The following is a 17807-nucleotide window of genomic DNA, read 5'->3' on the forward strand; positions in this document are numbered from 1 at the left end:
TTAATAATTATAAAATATCTATTAATTAATAATTATAAAATATCTATTTTAATAACAAATATAATTAATACATTTGTGCTATATCATAACCTTACATTTGTCTTAATCTAACTAATTTATCAAATAAATAAAATCTTTTAATATAATAATTTAATTAATAATATCTTTTACTTAAAATTTAAGAAAATATACAATTATATTACAAATATATAAATACATATATTACACATGTATTTTATCATATCCATACAATTGACATATTTTGATTTATTTAATAATATAATATCATTAATTATATAATTAAAACAAATAAAATCTTAGATTTTATTCCCTTTATGCCGCCTCAACTATGCCAAATGGCTTAATTGCCATTTTAGCCATTTTTACTTTCTTTTAATCTATAATTAGACTTTCACTCTTTATTCAATTTGATCCTTTTTCCTAATTACTTTAAATTAAACTAAATTCACTAAATAAAAAGAAATCTAATTAAATACACTACCAGACTCATAATTTTAATTACTCCTAATAATTATTTACTAACTCCGTTTACTAAGACAGAGGCCCGATAACACACTTTTCCGCTGCCTATGAATTTTGGGTCGTTACATAATATACATGCAAATTAGTAAAAATAACTCTAATATGTATATAATTTTTTTAAATAAATCGATTGAATTTGAAACGAAGAAATTCAGTTTGGTTAAAAATTTAAGGGTAAACTGCACTCAAGGTCACTAAATTATTAGTAAATTTATGTTTTGACCACTCAACTTCAAAAGGATACAAAATAGTCATGGAATTATTCGAAAGTTTTCGTTCAAGTCACTGGGTTGTTAAAATCGTTGTTGTATGGCCTTCTCTATTCGCACCGCTTGCAGCAATTGAAAGCTTTCCTTCACCTTCTCTTCTACAAGTCCATTTTTTTTATAAAACAACTTTGAATGTCTGATCTTCGACACTGATCGTCAGATTGACTTTGATCTAAAGTATGTTCTTCTAGTTATCGATGGGTACTAATCTATTATACCACTCATCGAATTGTCACTTGGAGCTTACTAGCCAGACTTTAAAAAGAAAAACTTAACAGCTCAATAATTTTTAAAAAACCTTTTGTATAATCTAATGATCATTTTATAATTTTCTAAAGTTGAATGACATAATATAAATTTATTAATAGTTTAGTGAACTTAAATGTAATTTATCCTAACTTTAAATAGGGTAAGAAAAAAAAAGTCAGAGGTGAAGTCATATTTGGAATATGCATATAAAGAGTTATTGGGAGGAGCATTGAGAGCAAAGGTCTCTCTCCAATTGATATGAATCTTCATGCGACTTTTGAATTATTGCCAAAAAGAGGAATTTTGCAATGGAGATAGAGCATTATAATTTAAGCATAAATTCCACATACTATTTATAAATAAAAATAGATGGAGAAGGCATTTGATGTGTCTATCCACGTGGATGCACACATCGGCTAGGGAACATATTTGACGGATGAGAAATAATGGTATGAAATAAGGATATTATCTCTTTTAAATAGTTTAATATCATATCAATAATTTTATCCGTAATTTCAGGAAATTTCATTTGGATAAATGCTAAAATTTAGGATGAAATTAGAAAATAGATACGGATGACTTGACATCGTTATTTTATACAATCATTTCCCTTTTAGGGATTTAGAAAAATATTATTATTTTTTAAAAATATTTATCATAAAAAATAATTATAAATAATAAATACATAGACATGTCATAGTGTATACAAGATATAAAAAAATATATAAGTTGATGTATAAATGTCACAATCAGTAGAAAAAACCCAAATAAAACATAGTAGACTAGTAGTACATAATATATTTATAGCTACATATATGCATCAATGATTAAACATTTTAATATGATGTAATTCTATATTATTTATTATATTCTATAATATAATAGTACTGCATTATTATTTATTATTATACCTGTTGAATTATGCTCCAACTCTCTATACTTTTCGTACATTTGAAAGGTAACCTTCTTACTATATTATATAATGTTATATCATATCATAACATATAATATACTAATAGTTTATATATAGGCATTAATTATTAAACATCATAATATAATGTAATATTATATCTTTGATTATAATCTATATTACAATAACATTTATATATAATAGTAGTACATTATATATTATATATTATTATTATACTAGTTAAAATATGCTCTAAGTCCCTATACTTTTCATACATTTAAAAGTTAGCCCTCCTACTATATTATATAATACTATATCATATCATATGATATAATATACTTATAGTTTATATATATGCATCGATGATTAAACATTATAATATCATGTAATACTATATCTTTTATTATAATCTATATTATAATAATAGTTATATATATTAATATTTTTAGTAATAGTTATATATTATCATATTATTTTATGTATTAGTAATATACTAATTTAGTTTATCGGTTTAACGTAAAGTTAGGTAATCGGTTTTGGTAATAGCTATATAATATATGATTATATTATCGTTAAAGTTTAATTTTATAGATTTTAATAATTCATTAAAATGAAGTGAATTTATTTTCAATTTAAAAAAAATTACCAATAAATAGTTAAAAAATGGGAATTAAACACAAATAATAAAATAAAATTAGAGGCGATGGCATCACTATCGGTTTGATCTCCAAATAACATCTTCCCCTGGTAACACCTGGCTGGTGGCAATATGGATGAGAAGAGAATAATATTTCACATTCGTGTGTTTTTTCAGCAATAACGATAAAAGAATCAGGCTTGTTTGGATTTCTATTTCCATTTCTATGCATGAATTCACTATCCTCTTCCAACCAAAAAAACATATATATGTTTTAAATATCATTGAAAATACTGATAAAAATATACGTGGCATGCCATGTGTTATTGTCTAATTACTTTATCAATAAAGTCAACTTTTAATAGTACAAATAGATGAGTTTTTTAACAGAAAATACTAATTTATCTTTAATTTGACGTATAAAAACTAATATTTAGTAAAGGATCAAAATATAATCTATCTCTTAGTATAAGGATTTTTATGGTAGTTTTACCAAACTTATGTATGACACTTGGAACTCTTCCTTAAAAGAAGTCTACGTGCTATATCATAGCTATCAACAAGTATATATAGCCCTTCCACCCCTAACACCAAAAATCACCATTTGCACAAACAATTTGTTGATTCAGCTGCTATCTATATAGCACTTACCATTACTGTTTCTTCAAGCTCCCTCGTAAGCTTCTCCAATCCAATCTACCTTGTTTTTTCTGCACTTTTAAATCTTATTTTATGATGAAACAAGCTTGGTTTGAGGATCAAAATCTGGGTCTGATTTTATTCCCTTTTTTGTTATAGTTTTAAAGATAAAAATGAGCTGCTGGGTCGGAGGAGACTGGATGTGCGGCGCCTGCCAGCACCAGAATTTTAAAAAGAGGGAAGCTTGCCAACGCTGCGGGTACCCCAAGTACGGCGGCCCCGATGTGTCGACTTACTTATACAACAACAGTTACAATAGTGCTGAAGTTTTAGCCGGGGACTGGTACTGTTCCGCCATGAACTGTGGGGTTGTCAACTACGCTAGCAGAACAAATTGCTATCGCTGTGGTTCGTTGAAAAATGATTTTGTTGGTAATTATAATACAATGGGCTGTGATGGGACTGTTCCCCCTGGATGGAAAACCGGTGACTGGATTTGCACCAGGTCAGTAAAATGAAAGATAATGTTACTATTCGTGTTTGACACATAAATACGATTTGGAGTAATATAGATAGTATCCTGTGAATAAAAATGTTGGACACATAAGCTGCATTGTGTCTGGTTATGACATTGGTTTATGATATTGCATTCATTTGACTTCCAAACATGGTATCCACCCAATATAGCAGATAATTAATTCCCATCTTATCACATGTATGTTATCTATGGAGACTGTCATTTATATATGCTTATCGTTGATCTGATATGACTGCAAACATTTGTTTGGTCAGATATGGATGTGGAGTTCACAATTATGCTAGCAGGATCGAGTGCTTCAAGTGCAAGACCCCAAGGAATTTTGGTAATATATATAGCAAACAATACGGGTAAAACTATATAGAGGTTTTTGTATTAAGAGTTAAATTATATATTTTTTTCTCTTTACTCAAAAAATAGGTAAATTAATCCTCATATTTTAGATCAAAGAGTAAATTAATCGTTTTTGTTTAAAATTTCATTCATTTGTACTGTTAAAAACTCATGTGACTGATAGAATAATCAAACAGATAAATTTGGCATGCAACCTATACCTATTGACGTATAGAGATAAGTTTTTGACAGAATGATCACTTTGCTTTTTGATCTAACGTACAAAGGTTAATTTGCCAATTTTTTGTGTAGAGAAAGCAAAAATACAATTCGACTCTTAATACATGAACCTTTATGATGCTCTTACCGAGAATATGATTTATTAGCATGAATAGGCTATTCAATTTTTATTTTTTTATTTTTTTGGTTGATGTTTCTCAGGTGGTGCATAGGGAATTAAGAAGAATATTGTGTGCAACCAATGTTAATAATTTCTTTTCATATATCTAATCCTTCACTCACCAGTTTTTGTTTGGTTTTATTGGTGTCGACAAATATAGCATTTAGGATGACCAAAAGGGTGAACGCTTTTTCCTTTTTCAAGATTATCAATGTAATTGTAATCATCAACAAAAAAGGGTTTTTGGTTTGATTAATGGGGTTATGATTTTTTTTGTCTTTTTCTATGGTTCAAGGCTTAATGATGTTGGATGATTAAGATCTGATAAGTTTAAAATTTTATCAATAATGACAAGATGTAATAATAAGACACATTATATTTGTTGACACAATTTTTTTGTAAAAAAACGGATCGATTTGGGTTTTGAAAATGAAAACGAAAATGGGAGTCGCCACCAATCCTTTTTGATAAGGTGTGATCAGGTCACCTTGAAAAGTGGTTGTTTTTAATAAACGATTTTATTTTATTAAAACAATAGTTTTGGTCCACGAAATTCAGAAAAACAGGTTCGAGAGTCGGTTACGCACGAGGAATGATTAACACCCTCGATACGCCCAAAATTGGTACCTAGTTGATTACTTAATGTCTTAGTGTCGAAAACTGAAAACTTTAAAGAGATTTAAAATACGATCCTAAAAAAACTTGAATGACATGGATTAAGATTTAAGAGAGCTATTTGGTCTAACGAAAAAATCGAAACCCAGCACATTAGGGCACGTTTCATCGAATTTCCAAACGCAAAATATTGCCTTACTCTGAAATTTAAAGGATATTTTGCTATTTGGTCGAACGAAAAATTCGAAACCCAACACATTAGGGCATGTTTTCTCGAATTCCCAAATGCAAAATATTGCCTTTATTATTTTTTAGAAATCCTCATATCGAGAAAACAACATGTCATATCCAATGCGTTAGGACACAACGTATCGAATTCCCGATATGAGAATGCATGTCGAAAAGTTTACTTATTTAAAAAATATTTAACTATCTCGGATTTTAGAAAAATGGATCATGCCCAGTAAGTTAGGACACAATCTTTTCTTAATTCCCGAGATTATTTAAAACTTGAGAAAAAAAAATCATGTCCAGTATATTAGGACATGAATTATTTAAAACTTGAGAAAAAAAAATCATGTCCAGTATATTAGGACATGATCTCTTAATTCCCGAGATCGTTTAAAACTTGAGTTTGAAAAAATTCGTGTATTTAAATTTATTGCGAAAATCGAAACCCAGTAAGTTAGGGTACGACCTTCTCGAATCTAAACACGAGATTTTGCTTATTCAAAAATCATAATTTATGCATTGAATAAAATTAATCTAACATGAAAAAAAGTAGAAATAAAATATGGTGTTAATATGCGTAACAAAACAAAAATGAACACGATGATATAAACATAAATAATACGGGCAATAGCAACGAAGATAAGTTAAAAGACAAACTAATCACACAATATAATAAGCAGATAAACTAATCGAATAAAATGGGCATGATAAAATAAATAAATAAATAAATATCGCGTGAAACAACAAAACCGTAAAAGAAATAAAATAAAATAAAAAGAATATATAAAATACATATATGTATATTAAAATTATAAAGTATACAAAATATGTATATAAGTATGTATTTAGATATATGCTTATGAAAATAAAAATACGTATATATATATAGATAGATAGATAGATAGATAGATAGATAGATAGATAGATAGATAGATAGATATGTAAACAAGTTATAAAATATACAAAAAAAAAATATAAGCATGTATACGTGCATATAAATTAAAGATATGTATGTATATATATATAACTAAATTTGAAGTAAAAGAAAGTATAAATAAGGACAACAATAATATTAATGTTACTAATAGAATAACAAAATAACCTAAAGTTTTTTTAAAATATATATATATGTGTATATATCTATATATATAAGTAATTATACAATAATAATAGAAATAATAAGACACATATATTTTAAAATTTACATAAGTAAATCTACATGGAAACAAAAAGATAATAACAATAATAACAATAATAATTTATTAGTTTTAATAATAAAATAACCAAAATACAAACAGAGGGCTAAATTGAATAAAAAACAAAATTTGGGGACAAATCGCAAATAAATTAAAGGAGAAGGACCCCATTGAATGCGCGAATAACAAGGAGGGACCAAATGGGCAATAATCCAGTCCCTCCACAATGCACAGCTTCAAGGTGGATCAGATTGAAATATGAAAGAAATTCCAGGGCCAAATTAAAAAATAAAAGAAACTTAATTGCAAAATAATTAAAAAGCGGAAGGGCTGAAAGCGCAAATAGACCTTTCCACAAAAACACGCGGATCCTTGGTGGAGCGGGTCGGGTCGGCCCGATCCAGGGTCAAAACGACATCCCTTCCTTCTCACACCAGAAAAAAAAACTGATATGCTTTCCCCCTCCCTTTCTTTGTTCCTCTCTTTCCCTGGTCACTGCCCAGAATCAGGTCAAAGCCGTCGCCGTGCCGGCCACCGTACACGATGGCTGGAAAAATAAAAAAGGTATATTTTTTATTTTTATTTTTTGTTTTTTTTTGGTTGCTATATACTGGTATATATATAGATATTTTTTAAAAGAAACAAAGTAAAAAAAAAATCTAAATAAAAACACTAAAAAGAGGGTTTTTTTAAAAAAAACCTTGCTTTCGGGGTTTTCTTTTCTAATCTTTTATTGTTTTTTGCTTGAATCTCTTCTTTTATTTCTCCAAAAAAGAAAAGGGATCCCCCCTTTCTCTGTTTTAGATGGCTTTTATAGCCATTTACAACACTTTTTTTTATCTATTTTCTAATGATTCTCTTGCGTGCTTGTTTTTCCTTGCAGGGAGAGGTTGGCCGGTGGCAGAGTTGGTTGCCGTTGGAGGCGGCGATAGTGCAAGTGGATGACCCTAGGTGCGGGGCACCTAGGGTTAGGTGGCTGCTGATTTCTTTTTCTGAAAATGGGCTTGGGTTTAGGTTAATTTGGTTGGGTTTTAGGCCTACTGGGATTTGGGTTTTAATTGGGCCCGGGCATAAAAATTGGGCATGTACAGCTGCCCTTCTTTGCTCGTTGTCGTGTAACGAGAACAGAGCAAAGACTAAGAAAGACCAATTTTGCCCGGTCTCTTCGAGTCTTCACTTATTTAATGCTTCTCTTTTCAAGTAGCTTTATTCCATTCTACTGCATCTTGTTGTTTCAATCCACTCTACTGCACTTCAGAGAACTCTAACTTGTAGCTTCAATCTTCTTCGTAGCAATTCAGGGGACGAGATTCGTGGTTTTTTGCTCCACTGCAACATTAGGGAGATAAGACTTGTTGCTTCAACCTGCTCCATGGTGGCTTCAGGGAGATAAGGTTTGATATCTTCAGTTTGCTCCACTGCAACTCTAGGGAGATAATACTTGTTATGGTGTGATCCACTCTACTGCAACTTCAGAGAGATAAGATCTGTGGCTCTTCGAGAAAACATTTGCTATCTTCAGTCTACTACACTGCAACCTCAGTGAGATAAGACTTGTTATGGTGTGATCCGCTCTATTGCAACTTCAGAGAGATAAGATCTGTGGCTCTTGGAGAAAACATTTACTATCTTCAGTCTGCTACATTGCAACCTCAGTGAGATAAAACTTGTAGCTTCAACTTGTTTTACTGCATCTTTAAGAAAATAAAATCTGATGCGATCTGCTCTACTGCAACTTTAGAAAGATAAGATCTGTGGTTTTAATCCGCTCCACTGCAACTTCAGGGAGATAGGATTGATATGTTCAACCTGCCCCAGTGCAACTTCAGGGGGATAAGGTTTGATATGATCTGCTCTACTGCAACTTCAGAGATATAAGATCGGTAATGTATAGCTTTAATCTGCTCTACTGCAACTTCAGAGAGATAAGATTTGCTATCTTCAATCTGTTCACCAAGGAAGTAAGATTAGTCGTTGCGGCTTCAATATTTTAATTGTAATGTCGGGGAAGCAAGATTCGCGGTTGTGGCTTCAATCTGTTCCACTGCACTACCAAGGAAAGTAAGATTCGCCGTTATGGCTTCAATTGCAATGTCGGGGAAACAAGATTCACCGTTGTGGCTTCAATCTGTTCCACTGCACTGCCAGGGAAAGTAAGATTTGCCGTTGTGGCTTCAATCTTCTTAATTGCAATGTTGGGGAAGCAAGATTCGCCGTTGTGGCTTCAATCTGTTCTACTACACCGCTAGGAAAAGTAATATTTGTTGTCTTCGATCTGCTCCACTACTGCTTAGGGAGACAGGATCTGCAATCTTCAACCTACTCCACTACTGCCTAGGGAGATAGGACTAATGGCTTAAATCTGCTTCTCCACTATCTTGGGAAGATAAGGTTCACCATATTCGATCTGCTCCACTACTGCTTAAGGAGACAGAATCTGCAATTTTCAACCTACTCTACTGCTGCTTAGAGAGATAGGACTAATGGCTTAAATTTACTTCTCCACTATCTTGGGAAGATAAGATTCACCATCTTCGATCTGCTCCACTACTGCTTAGAGAGACAGAATCTGCAATCTTCAACCTACTCCACTACTACTTAGAGAGATAAGACTAATGGCTTAAATCTACTTCTCCACTATCTTGGGAGATAAGATTCACCATCTTCGATCTGCTCCGCTACTGCTTAGGGAGACAGAATCTGCAATCTTCAACCTACCTCCACTACTGCTTAGGGAGATAGGACTAATGGCTTAAATCTACTTCTCCACTATCTTGGGAAGATAAGATTCACCATCTTCGATCTGCTCCACTACTGCTTAGAGAGACAGAATCTGCAATCTTCAACCTACTCCACTACTACTTAGAGAGATAAGACTAATGGCTTAAATCTACTTCTCCACTATCTTGGGAAGATAAGATTCACCATCTTCGATCTGCTCCGCTACTGCTTAGGGAGACAGAATCTGCAATCTTCAACCTACCTCCACTACTGCTTAGGGAGATAGGACTAATGGCTTAAATCTACTTCTCCACTATCTTGGGAAGATAAGATTCACCATCTTCGATCTGCTCCACTACTGCTTAGGGAGATAAGATTTGTTATCTTTAATCTGCTTTACTGCAAACTATGGTGTCTTCGATCTACTTCACTGTCAGTATAGGAAGGCAAGATCTGCTATCTTCAATCTGCTCCGCTGTTAATACAGGAAGGCATGGCTGGTGTCTTCGATCTACTTTGCCGTCAGTACAGGAAGGCAAGATCTGCTATCTTCAGTCTGCTCCGCTGTCAGTACAGTAAGGCAAGGCAGGTGTCTTCGATCTGCTTCACCGTCAGTACAGGAATGCAAGATCTGCTATCTTCAGTCTGCTCTACTGTCAGTATAGGAAGGCAAAGCTGGTGTCTTCGATCTGCTTCACCGTCAGTACAGGAAGGCAAGATCTGTTATCTTCAGTCTGCTCTGCTGTCAGTATAGGAAGGCAATGCTAGTGTCTTCGATCTGCTTCATTGTCAATACAAGAAGGCAAATCTGCTATCTTCATTGATCTGTTCTTTGGGGAACATGACCTATATAATCTATTTTATGAACCTATTTTTGCTTAGTGATTATGATCAAAATATTCTGGCTAAATGTGTATGCATGAATGCAAAATGAAAATGGTCCTTCAATGTTTGAGTTGTTATTGCCCATTGCTCAATAAGGCTTTATTGCCAACACGTCAGAATGCTATCTTGTCTGGTTGGTGATGCTCATCTCTTACTTGATCAGATTGCCCCTACTGTAATCTTCAAGGTTCAATCCGTTGTGATTTTCAAGGTTGAGTCCGCTGTAATTTTGGGACATAAAATTCAAAACCATCTTCCTCCTACCGTAATTTAGGAGTATAAGATCAAGCTCTTTCCAAATCTTCTCCCATTGCAATTCAGGGATACAGGATCTGAATCTCCTTGGTCACCTACACTATTCCCAGGGTATCACACCAAAAGTTTATGCACAATTGCAAAATTTTCTCTTCCGAGAAACCTCTTCTTATCACTCGGTGATCATTACTTGTTTGTTCATTGAAGCTTTGTCACCAACACGACATCTTGTCATTTTGTTCAATCAATGTTTGGACAATAAAATATGAGAGAATAGTCTTAACTTAGACTCTTTCTTCTTAGATTTCACCCTTTAAACTTGGTGTTTTCTAAACAATAGTCATGTTTTAGGTTCCTATATTATTTAGAAACTTCTAGAGTAATATGCAAAACTTCTCTTATGAAAGTATTATTAGTCCATTAATCATTATTCCAATGCAACATGCTTGCAAAAGATTATAACGATGGATAAAATAGAATTGACTCGGGAGCATAGCTCGAAATAAATTATCAATGATAGTAAGAATAAGAGGAATTGATTGGAACACGTATCTTGAAAAGAAAGAAGTATTCCAAGAACAACAAATTCAATATATAAATAGCATGAAGGTTAGGTACCCCAGATATCGCAGCTTGAACTTCTCTATACAAACTTTCTGAAGACCTTTCTGAGTTTGACATGTGTTTAGGAGATCTACAGGACTTTGTCGATGCCCCAAGACTTTGCCTACCCTTTCCTGTTGATTCAGGTATAACAAGATCACCATATGCCCCAATCTGATCAAAATTTGAGTTGCCTTTTTCATGTTTTCAACTCAAATCCCCTTTGGCCTCAAGGCTCCCTTTGTGGGTTTTCGCCTTGGCCTCTCCTTTTTCTCTTTCTTTTCTTCTTCTTTTTTTTGTTTTTTTTTTGAAATATTTTTTGACTTTGAACTCATAGGATTAGGCATGTCCTTGTTATCCCTTCTGATCAAGATCGACGTTTTTCCAGATAAGGCCTTCCACATAAGGTCCTTCCCAGCTTGGCATGAAGTTCTTTTTGTATGGGAAAGATCTTCTTCAATACCAGGTCCGTCTCATGGAATTTTTTTGTAACTTTCATCATTTGCTTTTGGAATATTTGACCATGATGGATAACTTTGAACATTCTTCTTCAATAGGGATTGGATCCAGAACTCAGAGAGAAAAAATATCGACCTCAATGGGTGAAACCGCGATAAGCACAAAGCAAGGCATTGCGTCGGCAGAGTTTTTTTTTCCTCTAATACACAGTTTACTTTGGGGCGACATGATGTTAATCTTGAATAGACTGCCAACTTCTGATATCGTGCTCTTGTTCAAATTTAGTGCATTGTCAATATGGTTCTTTTTGGCATTCTATACTATCATATGATTTTCGAGAATTTGCTGACTGTTGACTTTGTGACGTTGGTATATAAAGCGGCTTCTACCTACGAAGATAAATCGATGACTGCTAGAATATTTTTGGCGAGATTGACTCAATGACCTTCATGCCCTGCACAGGGAGAAGTCATGGATTTCATTGATTCTTTGTAGGGTAAGATCTATTTTCCCATCCCGTTCTATCATCCTCAATAAGTTTAGAGATAGGCTACATCTACATCATCTTCGAAGTTATGAGATCCCTCTAACACATGTCTCGCTCAAAGGAGATTCTGAGTCTGTAGTAGCGTCACTCATGTCGTTGATATTCAGGACCTATTGTAGGTACAAAGAATATACAAAGAATGTATGAATTTATGAATAATCATTTGTACAGTATGATTATAAATGAATAAAATAATGATTTGGAAGGAAATCTAAAGAATGAAAATCAACAATAATTATTTGTAAAGAATGAAAGAATATTGGCTCAAAATTGATCGCTAAGATGCATTTCATTAAATAATGACGTTCAGACATGAGCCTATTCCACAAGAGATTCTCATTGCCCCTAGGCTAAAAGCAACAAGTGCGTTCTAAATATTAATCTAAGTAGGCTCTAAATACTATAGAGATTTCTTTTACAGTCTGATTTATTTAGAACATTTCCAAGTTTATAAGGGTGGATATCTGACAAGGTCCCTTTTCAGTTGCCTTCATGTACGGCATTGATGTGAACGCTTCCCAACACTTCTTCATACATCGCATTCACCCCATTATCAATGTGATTGGGTAGCGGATTTTCTACACTAAATAAATCATCCAATTTGACAATGCCCATACTAATAAGCCTTTCAGCCATTTTTTTAAAGGCAATGCAAATTTTTATTGAATGCCTCGTAATTCCCGTATGATAAACGTATTGTGCATTCGCGTCGTACCATTTGGGGTACGGAGGTTATGGGGGTTTGAGTAGAAAGGGGCTACTACATGCGCATCAAACAGATTCTGATATAATCCTTATACGTCACTAGGATGGGTGTGAATTGGAGTCTTTCTGTGTTTGGCCTTGAGTTAAATTCTTGCTTTGAGGGGCCTTGATAGCTAGCTGCTACCGTCCTTGGCTGGCCTACAGTGACTGATTTTGAATACCCTTTATTGTACAAGCTCAGGTTGCTCACTTCATTTTCTTTGTGCTTTGGGGTTGATCTTTTGACACTTTCCCCACATCTATCTTCCCACTTCTTATGGCATTTTCAATCATCTCACCAGACATCACTACATCTGAGAAGCTCATGGTAGTACTTCCTAACATATGGTTAATGAACGGTGCTTTCAGAGTGTTGATGAAAAGCATCGTGGTTTCTTTCTCCAAAAGAGGTGGCTGAACTTGTGTGCTACCTCTCTCCACCTTTGGGCATATTGTCTAAAGCTCTCACCTGGCTTCTTTTCCATATTCTGCAGTGTAATTCTGTCAGGTGTCATATCTGTTATATGGCTGTATTGCTTCATAAAAGCCTATGCCAAGTCCTTCCATGAGTGGATGTCGGTCTGGCTCAATTGGTTGTAGCATCTTTTCGCTGACCCGATCAAACTATCTTGGAAGCAGTGAATCAACAGTGGCTCATTGTTGATATATCTTGTTATCCTTCGATAGAACATAGTGACATGAGCTTCAGGGCAACTAGTCCCGTTATACTTCTCAAACTCCGGCATTTTAAATTTGGGAGGGAGCACCAAATCAGGTACCAAGCTCAAATCTTTAGCGTCCATTCCTCGATGGTAATCAGTATTTTCCATGGCTTTACTTCTCCTCTAGCCATTTACACCGGTCTTCTAGTTGTTTTGGCAGGTCTGCTCTTGCCTTCTCTATTTTTGCTACGTCTTCGAGATTAGGAACCACGAGATTGGTAGGATTATCCCGAGGATTAGAACCTGAGCCTATTGGAAAGTTCATCGATGCTGGGGCACCGACTTGGTATTGGGATCTAATGGTGACAGGTACCCTCTGTGGTACACCTCTGGTTGCGCCTGGATATTAGTTGGGGCGAACCTGAAGGATAAGCAGAGTCTTCGTGATCATCCCAGAATTTAGCATAGGGCTCTTTCCCTTATCATGCCCCCCAACCATTAACTGCTTTCAATGACTCAATAAATCTCTTTGGGATTCTTCCATATCTTGCTGCATTTAGTTAGTTTTTCTTGCATTGATCTTGATCTTTTTTGCAATTGTTCCAGTCTTTCTAATATATGTCCATTGCTTTTTTTTGCGACGGGTACCATAGTGATATCTAGTTGGCAGATTTTTGTTGGTTTCCAGGGTAATTGCCTATTTTAATTAATTAGGTCATTTTGTAATCTATGCATATGATGCAATGTAATGCAAATGCATGAAATGATGCAAAAGAGACGTTGATTCTTGTTCAATTCTATAGAACAACTTTACTAGAAACAAATCTCTTTACATAAGCGATATATTACGGATTTGCCCTCATAGGCAGAGACATTCGATCCTCTTCTTTATTCGAGGTTAAGATAATCTCACGAATCCTCAAAAGGACGTCTCTTTTATCTCCTTTTTGCTTGATCTGGGCCGCGACTCGTTGCTCATTCATCATCGTGAACCTCGTTGGCTTCTCTTTAAGAAAGTTCAGCGGCTCTCGAATAATCTTTGTCATCTTGAATCCTCGGGCAACGGAGCAATGGTCGTGTAGTCCTCCATTAAACTATCATCCTTCTCTCATCACGTTTTCTTGGACCATATTCGGACAACCGTATTGTCATCCACTTTATCAAGAAACCCATTTTCTTCTGACAAGCTCTCTATTTAACAACTGAACGTGAATCAACACCTCTCTTTTTTTATGGTGAAAATGCAATGCAATCATAACCAAAACAAAAGAAAACAGGTTAGTACAAAGCAAAAGCAAGCAAGAATAAATAGAACACCTATTCGGATGACCACTAGGGGTTTGAAGTGGTTCTACCTAGAGTAAGCTCTTAGGTTCACTACATGCGATTCGGCTCTAAAGCAAACGTACCCGAACCAACAGATTCCCGATCTCACCCATTATAGCTCTACGGACGATTCGGTCAGGGGATACATTTCCCTATGGCTGCACGGAGTGAAAACTCACGAAGACATAGGTACGGATGTATCCCGAAAGCGATCCACTACCTGCACGAGATGAAACCTCACGAAGGCTGCTTTCCTTCACTTAAAAGAGTGTGACCAAGGTCATGCAATGCATGCAGAAAGATACCAAACTTAAACTACACAGCAATTAAACCTCAAGATGAAATGTAATAAAGACCCGATGAAATGCAATGAAAGGATCGTATTTACCAGTTTTCAATTTTCGACAACAAGACCTTAGAATAATACCTTCCAATTTCTTATCGTGGCTTGTGATTGGGTCACATTGAAAAGTGGTTTTTTTAATAAACGATTTGATTTTATTAAAACAATGGTTTTGGTCTACGAAATTCAGAAAAATAGGTTCGGGAGTCAATTACGCACGAGGAAGGATTAACACCCTCGATACGCCCAAAATTGGTACCTAGTTGATTACTTAATGTCTTAGTGTCGAAAACTGAAAACTTTAAAGAGATTTAAAATACGATCCTAAAAAAACTTGAATGACATGGATTAAAATTTAAGAGAATATTTGGCTATTTGGTCAAACGAAAAAATCGAAACCCAGCACATTAGGGTACGTTTCCTTGAATTGCCAAACGCAAAATATTGCCTTACTCTAAAATTTTAAAGGATATTTGGCTATTTGGTCGAACAAAAAATTCGAAACCCAACACATTAGGACACGCTTTCTCGAATTCCCAAATGCAAAATATTGACTTTATTATTTTTTAGAAATCCTCATATCGAGAAAACAACATGTCATATCCAATGCGTTAGGATACAACGTATCGAATTCCCGATATGAGAATACATGCTGAAAAGTTTACTTATTTAAAAGATATTTAACTATCTCGGATTTTAGAAAAATGGATCATGCCCAGTAAGTTAGGACACGATCTTTTCTTAATTCCTGAGATTATTTAAAACTTGAGAAAAAAAAATCATGTCCAGTATGTTAGGACACGATCTCTTAATATCCGAGATCGTTTAAAACTTGAGTTTAAAAAAATTCGTGTATTTAAATTTATTGCTAAAATTGAAACCCAGTAAGTTAGGGTACGACCTTCTCGAATCTAAACACGAGATTTTGCTTATTCAAAAATCATAATTTATGCATTAAATAAAATTAATCTAACATGAAAAAAGTTGAAATAAGATACGGTGTTAATATGCGTAACAAAACAAAAATGAACACGATGATATAAACATAAATAATACGGGCAATAGCAACAAAGATAAGTTAAAAGACAAATTAATCACACAAGATAATAAGTAGATAAACTAATCGAATAAAATGGGCATGATAAAAATAAAAATAAATAAATAAATAAATATCGAGTGAAACAACAAAACCGTAAAAGAAATAAAATAAATAAAAAAGAATATATAAAATACATATATGTATATTAAAATTATAAAGTATACAAAAATATATATAAGTATGTATTTAGATATATGCTTATGAAAATAAAAATACGTATATAGATATATAGATATATAGATAGATAGATATGTAAACAAGTTATAAAATATACAAAAAATATATATAAGCATGTATACGTGCATATAAATTAAAAATATGTGTATATATATAACTAAATTTGAAGTAAAAGAAAGTATAAATAAGGACAACAATAATATTAATGTTACTAATAGAATAAAAAAATAACCTAAAGTTTTTTTAAAATATATATATATGTGTATATATCTATATATATAAGTAATTATACAATAATAATAGAAAAAATAAGACACATATATTTTAAATTTACATAAGTAAATCTACATGAAACAAAAACATAATAACAATAATAACAATAATAATTTATTAGTTTTAATAATAAAATAACCAAAATATAAACAGAGGGCTAAATTGAATAAAAAACAAAATTTGGGGACAAATCGCAAATAAATTAAAGGAGAAGGACCCCATTGAATGCGCGAATAACAAGGAGGGACCAAATGGGCAATAATCCAGTCCCTCCAAAACGCACAGCTTCAAGGTAGATCAGATTGAAATATGAAAGAAATTACAGGGCCAAATTAAAAAATAAAAGAAACTTAATTGCAAAATAATTAAAAAGCGAAAGGCTGAAGCGCAAATAGACTTTTCCGCAAAAACACGCGGATCCTTGGCGGAGCGGGTCGAGTCGGCCCGATCCGGGTCAAAACGACGTCGTCTTGGGGCTTAAGGACGCCAACCAAAACAGCGTCGTTTTATTTAGCTATAAAAGCCAAAAAATTTCAAAAAAATCATTCCTTCCTTCTCACACCAGAAAAAAAACTGATATGCTCTCCCCCCCAGTTTCTCTGTTCCTCTCTTTCCCTGGGCACTGCCCAGAATCAGGCCAACGCCGCGCCTCGTCGCGTCCGCGCCGGGAAAAATAAAAAGGTATATTTTTATTTTTTTTGTTTTGTTGGTTGTTATACTGTATATATATAGATATTTTTTAAAAGAAACAAAGTAAAAAAAATCTAAATAAAAAACACTAAAAAGAAGGGTTTTTTTTAAAAACCTTGCTTTCGGGTTTCTTTCTGATCTCTTATTGTTTTTTTGCTTGAATCTCTTCTTTATTTCTCCAAAAAGAAAAGGGATCCCCTCCTTTCTCTGTTTTAGATGGCTTTATAGCCATTTACAACACTTTTTTTATCTATTTCTAATGATTCTCTTGGTGCTTGTTCTTCCTTGCAGGGAGTGGTTGGTCGGTGGCAGAGTTGGTTGCCGCTGGAGGCGGCGATAGTGCAAGTGGATGACCCTAGGTGCGGCGCACCTAGGGTTAGGTGGCTGCTGATTTCTTTTCTGAAAATGGGCCAAGGTTAGGTTAATTTGGTTGGGTTTTGGCTTGCTGGGATTTGGGTTTCAA

The 17807-nt window shown here is 33.8% G+C and overlaps 1 protein-coding gene across 2 annotated transcripts; it reads left to right on the top strand.

Annotated features, from left to right (window-relative positions):
* The first annotated feature begins 3181 nt into the window (after positions 1 to 3181).
* LOC107932043 (uncharacterized RNA-binding protein C17H9.04c) lies at positions 3182 to 4768 on the top strand. 2 transcript variants are annotated; one of them, XM_016863983.2, is made up of 4 exons: positions 3182 to 3284; positions 3407 to 3752; positions 4040 to 4110; positions 4560 to 4768. In XM_016863983.2, the coding sequence occupies exons 2-4, from the start codon at positions 3421 to 3423 to the stop codon at positions 4568 to 4570; spliced, it is 414 nt and encodes a 137-aa protein (XP_016719472.1). In that variant the 5' UTR covers positions 3182 to 3284; positions 3407 to 3420; the 3' UTR covers positions 4571 to 4768. The 2 variants fall into 2 exon arrangements, with proteins under 2 accessions (XP_016719472.1, XP_040965364.1); XM_041109430.1 differs by having other exon boundaries at positions 4040 to 4768.
* Positions 4769 to 17807: the final 13039 nt, after the last annotated feature.

This window comes from Gossypium hirsutum, chromosome D13 (assembly GCF_007990345.1).
Source record: "Gossypium hirsutum isolate 1008001.06 chromosome D13, Gossypium_hirsutum_v2.1, whole genome shotgun sequence".
Classification (NCBI taxonomy): domain Eukaryota; kingdom Viridiplantae; phylum Streptophyta; class Magnoliopsida; order Malvales; family Malvaceae; genus Gossypium; species Gossypium hirsutum.